This window comes from Thamnophis elegans, chromosome 12 (genome assembly GCF_009769535.1).
Source record: "Thamnophis elegans isolate rThaEle1 chromosome 12, rThaEle1.pri, whole genome shotgun sequence".
Lineage (NCBI taxonomy): Eukaryota > Metazoa > Chordata > Lepidosauria > Squamata > Colubridae > Thamnophis > Thamnophis elegans.
In genome coordinates, this window is record NC_045552.1 from 1,295,504 (window position 1) to 1,306,326 (window position 10,823).

General features: G+C 44.3%; 1 protein-coding gene across 2 annotated transcripts; it reads right to left on the bottom strand.

Annotated features, from left to right (window-relative positions):
• Positions 1–4,412: 4,412 nt before the first annotated feature.
• Positions 4,413–10,823, bottom strand: ALKBH6 (alkB homolog 6). Of its 2 annotated transcripts, XM_032227294.1 has the most exons (8): positions 10,728–10,773; positions 10,553–10,605; positions 10,133–10,277; positions 9,307–9,375; positions 9,081–9,141; positions 7,310–7,461; positions 7,119–7,235; positions 4,413–5,037 (listed from the first exon to the last, which is right to left on the bottom strand). In XM_032227294.1, the coding sequence occupies exons 3-8, from the start codon at positions 10,193–10,195 to the stop codon at positions 4,765–4,767; spliced, it is 735 nt and encodes a 244-aa protein (XP_032083185.1). In that variant the 5' UTR covers positions 10,196–10,277; positions 10,553–10,605; positions 10,728–10,773; the 3' UTR covers positions 4,413–4,764. The 2 variants fall into 2 exon arrangements, with proteins under 2 accessions (XP_032083185.1, XP_032083184.1); XM_032227293.1 differs by lacking the exon at positions 10,553–10,605 and having other exon boundaries at positions 10,728–10,823.

Genomic DNA, 10,823 nt, shown 5'->3' on the forward strand with positions numbered 1-10,823 from the left:
AGAGAGAATGGATGAAGGAAGAAGGAAAGAAGGAGAAAAAGCAAAGGAAGGAATAGAGGGAGAATGGATGAATGAATGAATGGAAGGAGGGAGGAAGGAAGGAAGGAAGGAAGGAAAGAGAAGGAATATAGAGAGTGGATGAAGGAAGAAGGAAAGAAGAAGCAAAGGAAGGAATAGAGGGAGAATGGATGAATGAATGAATGGAAGGAGGAAGGAAGGAAGGAAGGAAGGAAGGAAGGAAATAAAAAGGAAAGAGGGAAGAAAGGAAGGAAGCCCTTCCCCCCATTTATCCAACTACTTTTAAAATTAGGAAATTCTCCTTAACTTTCCACTGGATTCGTCCTCTCTCTAATGTCTATTACTCCATCCTTCAGCAGCCTTCGAGCATGTACAGAGTGCACCTTGCCTACCTACCACTGACCAACCCCCTGGGGCATTTGTCCCTTGAAGTCCCTGAAAGAACCAGGTGCCTCTGAATGAAAGGCAGGCAGCCATCCTCACTAAAAGCCCCCCTCCCATTCCGTTCTGTCTTTTCCAAATCCTGAGCCCTGTGATCCATCCCACAGCCTTCAAAGGAAAAGGCTTAGAGGGAGGGAGGGAGGGAGGGAGGGAGAGGGAGAGGGAGGAATCCCAGCCCTTCTTAACATGTCCATCAATCACCTGTCACTTCAACCTGCAGCTCCGCCTTCCACAGATCGAGACAAGCAGGTTGGATTTTCACGGGTGCTCAATTTTCTGCAGCTTTTGCAAACTCACCCACGACCAACGGAGCCCGCATGGGAGAAAAAGGGCTGGCACCAAGGCTTTACAATCTCCCTGGCAGGATGCTGCCCCCACCCCACAAGTCTCAAAGGAGACCCCCAACTTCAGGGAGCCTAGCAATCCCCCCCACACACACACACAAAGAGAGACTCTGAATCTACCTGCCCGTCCAGGAGCCGGGATCCTCTTTCTGAGCCGCTGCATTTCCCCTGCCCTGTCAATCATTAAACAGGTAACAAACAAGGACCGGGACAGAGAGCGCCATCCTCTTCCTCCTTGGCCAACGTGACAGAAAACAGGTGTGTGCAAATGCCCAGCGGAGGCTTGGCGGGTAGAAACTCCCCAAAAAGCCCGCCTGCCCAGGTTTTGCTTCTTCTGCTCTTCAAACAAGAGAGCGGTTCTGCAGCTCACCTGCGCCAGGAAGGCGAGCAGGGAGGGTTGGCAGGTAACTCGATTCTCTCGGGGCAAAAGGATGTGGCCCAACCCATTTCCAGCTCTGGGTGGCAGCTGCTTCTCCGGCAGGGCGTGGTGCCAACGTCACATATGCCACCTGCCGTTTTTTCCAAGCTAGGGGGCCTTGTCTTAGCCGGCCAGTGGGGCTGGACAGGTGAGTGCCCCACCCCCCATGGAAGGGCCTTTCATTGAACCTAAGGGCAGAGAACCTATGGGTGGAAGGCACCTTGGAGGTCTTCTAGTCCAACCCCTTGCTCAAGGAGCAGACTCTTACTCTACCCTCTCGAACAAATGGCCATCCAAACATTCCTTGAAGACCTCCAGTGATGGAGCATACCGATCGATTGGGGCCCACATCACAGAAAGTTCTCCTCTTAAGTTCTAGGTTGCTTCTCTCCTAGATGAGTTTCCATCTGTCGCGTCTTGTCCTGCCTTCAGGGGCTCTGGAGAACAAGAGAGTTGGAAGGGACTCTAGAGGTCTTCTAGTCCAACCCACTGTTCCAAGATAGGAGACTTCATACCATTCCAGACAAAGGGCTCTCTAATCTTTTCTTTGAAACCTCCCGTGATGAAGCGCCCAAGATTTCTAGTGGCAAGTCGTTCCGCTGATTAATTGTTCTCACTGTCAGGAAATTTGGTTGGTTCTCTCTTTGATGAGTTTCCACCCACTGCTTCTTGTCCAGACATCACGTGCTTTGGAGAACAAATCCATAATAAATAGGTTGAACCCCCCCCCCCTCTCCTCTGTAATAGCCCCCTCAATTATTAGAAGACAATGATCATGTGGCCCCTGGTCCTTCTCTTCGGTAGGACTAGATAGTCCTAAACCCTTTCGTCGTTCATCATACAGTTTCACCTCCAGACCCTTTAACACAGGTGAGTCCAAGCTTGGCTATTTTTAAGACTTCAACTCCCAGAATCTCCCAGCCAGATTTCTTCACTGCAAAACCCCACATGGACATTGCAAATCCACTCGGCCCCTCCTTTGCGCGGGGGTGGAATAAGATCTCCTGGGGCGGGAAGGGGTTAGACTAGAAGACCTCCGAGGTCCCCTCCAGCCCTGGGATTCTGATTCTAAAAATGAATCTGAAGGCTGAGGGACAACGGTCTTCCCCTTAGTTTGCAAACTGAGCTGGCACTCTGGTTTCTTAAACCTGCTGGCTGGGGGGATTCTGGGTGTTGTAGTCCGCCCCTCTTAAAAGTGGCCTCAGGTTGGAAAACAGGTTAATTTTGGAGCGTACCCAGCTGCAAAGACGTCGCTTCCCCACGTAATACCCAGCTGTAAACACAGCACGTCCCCACGTAGGCTTTTTCTTTACACTGAAAAGTCACCACCGCAGTTTAAGGAAGTACAATTCATGAAACCTGATAACCTGGAACGGTGTAAAAGTCAGGGAAAGTTTATCAAGATCTAACCTTTGGCCCCAAACAGCCACCAAAGCTGGGCTCCAGAGTCCAAAAAAGCAGACAAAATAATCACAATGGCACAACACCGAACAAGGAAGTCAACCACGGATTAAAACTTTGGGAACTTTCTTGTGGGCTATGCTGGCTGGGGAATTCTGAGAGTTGAAGTCCACAAGAAAGTTCCCAAGTTTGGACACCTCTGGATTAAAAGCTTTGCATCCCCCCCCCCCCCTGCCAATAAGCTCAAATCCGGGAAAGGAAGAAGGTGATTTTCTGATGGGCAGGTGCAAATAAAGATATTTTTCAACACCTTAAAAAGAAAAACGTTATTCTAGATATCTTCAATAGCAATAGCAGTTAGACTTATATACCGCTTCATAGGGCTTTCAGCCCTCTCTAAGCGGTTTACAGAGTCAGCATATTTGCCCCCAACAACAATCCGGGTCCTCATTTTACCCACCTCGGAAGGATGGAAGGCTGAGTCAACCCTGAGCCGGTGAGATTTGAACCGCTGAACTGCAGATAACAGTCAGCTGAAGTAGCCTGCAGTGCTGCATTTAACCACTGCGCCACCTCGGCTCAAGGTAAACAAAGGATTGTTGCCGCGTCCTCGGATCACGCGATCATCCTTCGCGACTTTCCCAGGTGCCTTCCGACAAGCAAAACCAGAGTGGCAAGCTGTATTCACTCAACGACCATGGGATTCGCTTAACAACGGCAGCGATTCGCTTAACCACAGAGGCAAAGAGTCTTTACATCGTGCACGACTCATTTAGTAACCGCCCTGCCTAGCGATGGAAACTGTGGCCCCAGGTGTAGCCGTAGGTCGAGGATTCTCGTAAGATATCCAGCAGGCTGTTTATTTCTGTTTATTTTTTTATTAAGGAATTGAAAATGCTGATAAGGTTTGTAAAGAAATTCTCCCCACCACGATTTATTTCCATTTTTAACTTGATATTGGGAAGAATCTGTCGAAAGTTGTGCTTGAATTGCAATCCTTGGTTTGAGGGACCAAAGTTACAACACTGAAAAAAGTGACTTATGGCCGTTTTTCACACTTACGACCGTGGCAGCAAAAAAAAAACCCCACACAGTCATGCGGTCAAAATTCAGATGCTTGGCAACTGGCTCGTGACAGCGTCCCTGGGGTCATGTGATCCTCTTTTGCAACGCTTCTGACAAGCATAGTCAATGCGGAAGCCAGATTCACTTAAGAACCCCGTTACTGCAATGATTCACTTAAGGACCCCGTTACTCACTGCAATGATTCACTTAAGGACCCCGTTACTCACTGCAATGATTCACTTAAGAACCCCGTTACTCACTGCAATGATTCATTTAACAACTGCAGCAAGAAAAAACCGTACAATGGAGCAAAACTCACTTAACGGCTGTCTGTTACATAAATTTTGGGCTCAATTTTGGTCGTAAGTCCAGGGCTTCCTGTGTTTGGAGAGCATCAAAACAGGCTGAGTGTGTGATTGTGTTTTTACTTTCTTCAATTATAGTCTCACCGTTCTAACCCAAAAGATGGCTAACCAAAAAATTAAAAGTTGCCTAAAAAACTTGGTGGACAGAATGGCCCTCTCTGTGTTACCGAACGCCCATTATCCTTCTTCGCTGGTCACGTGGACGGAGGGGCTGACAGGAGCATCACACAATTCGGGTGAGATGGACGGTGTAGAAATTTAATAAATAAAATAAACTTTTTATCACGTGGCAGAAAAGACGTTCCAAATTGGCCTCCGGGACAGTTTTGAGAAAATTCCTCTCTCTCTTCCTTTTTTTTTAAAACAATTTTTTTCCTTCCTGACATAATAAACATAATTTTCTGGGAACACCTGGAGAACGTTTAATTCTTGAAAACGTTTGAACACCAGCTGGAGGGCAAAGCTTTGAAATCGTTTCATCCTTGACCTAATTAGGAAATGCCGAATAAACTGTGCACAATTCTCGAGAGTTTATTTGCATAGTTTTGGCATGCTGGAAAAAAGAAGAAGCATTTTTTTGGGCCCAAGCATGCCAATTTCTCTTTGAAGCTGCAGAGAGATACCCAAGGCGGGTGATTTTGAGTGAGGGGGGCTCACAGCTCTTCCCTCTCACCGCCTCCTGGGGGCGCCACTCCGCCAGGCGAAACGCCAGTCACTTCCTCCGGCCGAGGATGATGGACGTTTTCAGCACTTTGGGGACGTGGCGGATGGTGAGGGAGACCCGGGTCTGACGTGGCAACGTGTCCCCAATCTCGCAGCCACACAGGCCGGCGTTAGCCACTCCCTGCGTCACGGTGTCCGTTGAGACGGGGCGGATGCCATGGAGGTAGCGCACATACATGTCTTCCTGCAAGACCAGGAGGCTGCGGGGCTTCAGAAGGAAGGAGAAGGCGTAGCGCTCCTCCTGGGTCTGCGGGGCCGAATTCTGCCGAGGAGGGAAAAAGCTCCGACGGTTGGGGAAGATGCCCAGGGCCAGACTCTCTCCTCCCCAAGGCCACGTCCAACCCAACGCCAGCCAGGTCCACGCGGCCACGAAGCCCCCCCACCCACCCCCCATGTTCAAGTGAGGAGGTGAGAGAAATTCTGCTCTTGAGTAGGCGCCACAAGGGGCGGTCCTTGGTTTACGACGATTCGTTTAGCGACCATTCCTTGTGTGTCACACTTGGACAATAAAGAATTCTATTTTGCTCTGCTCTATTAGTTGTATTGTGTAGTTTTGTGTTTTCGATTGTGTTTTCTATTGCTTTTTCTACTGTTTTTTCTATTGTTTTTGTTTTTCTACTGTTTTTTCTATTGTTTTTTCTATTGTTTTTCTATTGTTTTTGTATTCTTTTTGTATTGTTTTTTCTATTATTTTTTCTTTCTATTGTTTTTCTATTGTTTTTCTATTGTTTTTTTCTATTGTTTTTCTATTGTTTTTCCTATTGTTTTTCCTATTGTTTTTTCTATTATTTTTTTCTATTGTTTTTTCTATTGTTTTTCTATTGTTTTTCTATTGTTTTTTTCTATTGTTTTTCTATTGTTTTTCCTATTGTTTTTCCTATTGTTTTTTCTATTATTTTTTTCTATTGTTTTTTCTATTGTTTTTCTATTGTTTTTTCTATTGTTTTTGTATTCTTTTTGTATTGTTTTTTCTATTATTTTTTCTTTCTATTGTTTTTCTATTGTTTTTTTCTATTGTTTTTTCCTGATGTTTTTTCTATTGTTTTTTCTATTATTTTTTTCTATTGTTTTTCTATTGTTTTTCCTATTGTTTTTCTATTGTTTTTTCCTATTGTTTTTTCTATTGTTTTTTCTATTATTTTTTTCTATTGTTTTTCTATTGTTTTTTTCTATTGTTTTTCTATTGTTTTTCCTATTGTTTTTCCTATTGTTTTTTCTATTATTTTTTCTATTGTTTTTTCTATTGTTTTTCTATTGTTTTTCTATTGTTTTTATTGCTTTTTCTACTGTTTTTTCTACTGTTTTTCTATTGTTTTTTTCTATTGTTTTTGTTTTTTCTATTGGTTTTTCTATTGTTTTTTCTATTGTTTTTGTATTCTTTTTGTATTGTTTTTTCTATTATTTTTTCTTTCTATTGTTTTTCTATTGTTTTTCTATTGTTTTTCTATTGTTTTTTTCTATTGTTTTTCTATTGTTTTTCCTATTGTTTTTCTATTGTTTTTGTATTCTTTTTGTATTGTTTTTTCTATTATTTTTTCTTTCTATTGTTTTTCTATTGTTTTTCTATTGTTTTTTCTATTATTTTTTTCTATTGTTTTTTCTATTGTTTTTCTATTGTTTTTTCTATTGTTTTTGTATTCTTTTTGTATTGTTTTTTCTATTATTTTTTCTTTCTATTGTTTTTCTATTGTTTTTTTCTATTGTTTTTTCCTATTGTTTTTTCTATTGTTTTTTCTATTATTTTTTTCTATTGTTTTTCTATTGTTTTTCCTATTGTTTTTTCCTATTGTTTTTTCTATTATTTTTTTCTATTGTTTTTCTATTGTTTTTGCTATTGTTTTTCTATTGTTTTTTCCTATTGTTTTTTCTATTGTTTTTTCTATTATTTTTTTCTATTGTTTTTCTATTGTTTTTTCTATTGTTTTTCTATTGTTTTTCCTATTGTTTTTTCTATTATTTTTTTCTATTGTTTTTTCTATTGTTTTTCTATTGTTTTTCTATTGTTTTTATTGCTTTTTCTACTGTTTTTTCTACTGTTTTTCTATTGTTTTTTTCTATTGTTTTTGTTTTTTCTATTGGTTTTTCTATTGTTTTTTCTATTGTTTTTGTATTCTTTTTGTATTGTTTTTTCTATTATTTTTTCTTTCTATTGTTTTTCTATTGTTTTTCTATTGTTTTTCTATTGTTTTTTTCTATTGTTTTTTTCTATTGTTTTTTTCTATTGTTTTTCTATTGTTTTTCCTATTGTTTTTCTATTGTTTTTGTATTCTTTTTGTATTGTTTTTTCTATTATTTTTTCTTTCTATTGTTGAGAATGGCTGTGATTTTGTATTTTGACCTCACCTCTTGGCTTTCGGGGGGGGCTTCTCCGGTGACCGGGTGGTAGAAGTCCAGGAGGGTATGTGATCCCAGATTGATGGTGGTAACGGTGGGATAATACAGCGGCCCATCTTCGTGCGGCTGCGAGGAAAGCGAAAATTAATAAAGGACCCCCACCCTGACAAAAAAGAGGAGGGGGGGGAGGAAATGGTTACCATGATGCCCTGCCCAGGTTGGTATTCGTTCACCAAGACGTGATTGGCTGGTTTTCCTCCAAAGACCCCAAGGGAAGACACTCGATCCACGTAACGCTGCAGCCAGGGGGGTAATTTCTCTGCCAACATCCCCTTCGGGTGGGGCAGCCCTCCTGCATGGTGGTTGGGGGGGGGGGGGCGACACACAAAGACAACGTTGAACGGTAACTCTTGGCACCAACGGGACAGTGGCTTTTGATGGAGATAGAATGGACAGGACCAACTCCCCCCCCCTGCAAATGGTACATTCCAAATAGAAAGGAACTCAATTGCCCAGAATTCCATGCCAGCAAGGCTCCAAACAATGGGAATTCTGGGTGTGGTAGTCTTAGCACACATTTGAGGACCTCACGTTCGGGGAAGAAAGACGTATGGAATTTCAACTCCCAGGATTGGCTGGGGAATTCTGGGAATTGAAGTCCCCCGAGTCTTCAAGTTGCCAAGCCTGGTGACTTCTGACTGGCTGGGGAATTCTGGGAGTTGAAGTCCCACACATCCTAAAAGTTGCCAAGGCTGAAAAAACCACTGCACTAACTCTATATTTTGGTGATACTGCGTTTATATTATTTTATCTTTCCATATTGTAAACCGCCCAGTGGGGCCCTGTGAGTAAGCCACAATTGTGAGTAAGCCAATTTATTGGCAGCCAATAAATGTCATAAACAAACAAACTTTTCCCTTAGACCAGTGTTTCTCAAGCTTGGCAACTTGAAGATGTCCGGACTTCAACTCCCAGAATTCCCCATTCGCTGGCTGGGGAATTCTGGGAGTTGAAGTCCGGACATCTTCAAGTTGCCAAGCTTGAGAAACACTGCCTTAGACGTCCTTAAAGGACCTCAGCACATCCAAAAAGTGATTTCCCACTGAAACCAATTTGCAAGAGGAAGAGATCTCAGGAGGGATAAACTCAGGGAAAGGCGGTGGGAGGAAAAGAGGCTTGGAAACGCTCATCAGCCACGGTCTAATGAAGGCTTCCGATTTTGAACGGGAGGTGCTCGTATCAACTAACCCTCTGTGTGCACGAAACGAAAGACTATTTATGATATAAATAGAGACTTGTGTGTCAGCCACTCTAAGCATAAGGTGGACAGCCATATACTGTATTTTTCGGACTATAAGATGCACTTGGGGGCACCCTGTAAATAAAGGGTTCCCTCCCCCCCTGAACTTGCATATGGACGGACGGACAAATAATTCACCACTGATAATGTTGTTTAGTTGGATCTGCAAGAAAGAGAGCACCAAGAACCCCACAGGGCTCCTTCTCCTTGCAAACTAGCAATAGCTGTTAGACTTATATACCGCTTCATAGGGCTTTCAGCCCTCTCTAAGCGGTTTACAGAGTCAGCATATTGCCCCCAACAACAATCCGGGTCCTCATTTCACCCAACTCGGAAGGATGGAAGGCTGAGTCAACCTTTGAGCCGGTGAGATTTGAACAGCCGAACTGCAGTCAGCTGAAGTAGCCTGCAGTGCTGCATTTAACCACTGCGCCACCTCGGCTCCCCTCCTTCTAGCACTGATAATATTCCCCAGTTGGGTCATGAAACGCCTGCAAGAACACAACCCAGCTCAGAGAGCATGAAGGACCCCACAGTCCTCCTCCTCCTCCTCCTCAGCCCCATTCTCTTCTAGCCCTGATGAGGTTCTCTAGCTGGGTCATGAAACGCCTGCAAGAAAATTACGAAGCTCAGAGAGCACCACCGAATTCTCTTTTATTGACACAATTTACCCCAGTTTTGCAGTCTCCTGCCAGAGAGCTGAGTCCACTTGGGCTTGGGGGCATTATAAATCTGGAAATTGGGAAGAGAAAAGATATTAATTTCTAGACCTCCGGCTTGAGGAGAAAACCAGCTTATGCAGCTCCCTCCCAAAGCATCACACCGGGGGGGGGGGGGTGTATCATCATTAGAAGGTTCGCCTTTGCACCACTGGAAAGTCACAACATCTGCACGTACTTGCTGCCAAAGGTATTGCTCTTCTTCCTCACTGATGAAGTCTGGAATATAATAGGCTGCTGGTGGAGACTGTAAACAGGAAAGGGATCAGGAATTAATTCTTAAAACAATGGGATCCCTAACAGGCCCTCCTCGCCTGGCCAGAGGGATCTGTTGGTATAATACAAGCTAGGTTTGCACCCTATGTGGAGGTCTTAGCACAGTGTTTCTCAACCTTGGCGACTTTAAGTCTTGTGGACTTCAACTCCCAGAATCCCCCAGCCAGCATAGCTGGCTGGGGAATTCTGGGAGTTGAAGTCCACAGGACTTAAAGTCGCCAAGGTTGAGAAACACTGTTTTAAGGCTTTTAACAGGCTTTTAAGAAGGGATTGGACAGCCATTTGCCTGGAATGGCATAGCTATGCTGGCTGGGGGATTCTGGGAGTTGAAGTCCACAGGACTTAAAGTCGCCAAGGTTGAGAAACACTGTCTTAGCATGAGGCAGGAATCCCAGCAATTGGAAACAGGGAGATGGTGAGTTCTAGTCCTGCCTTAGCCATGAAAGCCAACTAGGAGACTTTGAGCCAATCCCCTGGAGGAGGTGAGTTCTAGTTCTGTCTTAGGCATGGAAGCTAGCTGGGGTGACTTTGAGGCAGTGTCTCTCGCTTTCTCAGCCCATCCCACTTGACAGGGTTGTTGTGGGGAGGGAGGGAAAGGAGGAGGATGGAGTATTAGTATTAGTTTGCTGCCTTATTTGCAAAAAATAATACGGGTGGGATGTAAATAAATCAATAAATTCCGCCTTCAACCAGTCCACAGCCAAAACCCACCTTCCTTGGGAAAATACCTGGGCTACCCGAAATGGATCCATCGGCCACTCCTTCGGCCCCTCCGAGCAAAAGCCGGCCATCCAGAGCTTCCTCACTTTCTTCTCCGACGACTAGCCGAGGGCTTCCGCACCTGGCCAGGACAGGTGAGCCTCCGCTTCTCACCTGTGGAAATACAACGGGGAGGGGTTTGGGGAAGGTGGGGAGGGTCATTGCAATCTTTCCTTGAGCTCCAGCTCTTCCCCTCCCCCCCAAAAAAACAAAAATTGCAGTGAAACATTCAGTCTCATGCCTTGGGCAGGGGGTTGGACTAGAAGACCTCCAAGTTCCCTTCCAGCCCTAGGATGCTATGCCAATTTCTATTTGAAGCAAAAAAAATATATGCAATAAGCAAAATTAATCCAACAACATTAATACGAATTGAATGAATGAATAAAAACCTGCTGAATTCAGCATCTGCTGAATTTCTGCCTGCCATGCCAGCTGCACGGGCCTTATAAAAAAAGGGGGTTAGGGTTATATTTGCAGGCAGAAGGAGGGGGCTTCAGGAGACCCCCGCCCCACTATTCCCCCTCCCCAGGAGGCTGAGCCCCCTCCGTCCCAGGAATCACTTACATGCTGATGCCCACCGGCTCCCTTCCGGGTACCTCATGGAGCGGCAGTCGCCTCGCCCAATCACAAACTACGCTCCGTCAAGCCCGCCTTTCTGCG

What these genes read in the sequence shown, in the direction of transcription:
- ALKBH6 (XM_032227293.1), bottom strand. Translation starts at nt 10,195, where the DNA reads ATGGCCGGCTTTTGCTCGGAGGGGCCGAAGGAGTGGCCGATGGATCCA. An exon ending in ATCCATTTCGGGTAGCCCAG is followed by an intron (nt 9,376 to 10,132) that starts GTATTTTCCCAA and finishes TCCTGTTTACAG; the next exon opens with TCTCCACCAGCAGCCTATTA. An exon ending in AGCAATACCTTTGGCAGCAA is followed by an intron (nt 9,142 to 9,306) that starts GTACGTGCAGAT and finishes CCCAATTTCCAG; the next exon opens with ATTTATAATGCCCCCAAGCC.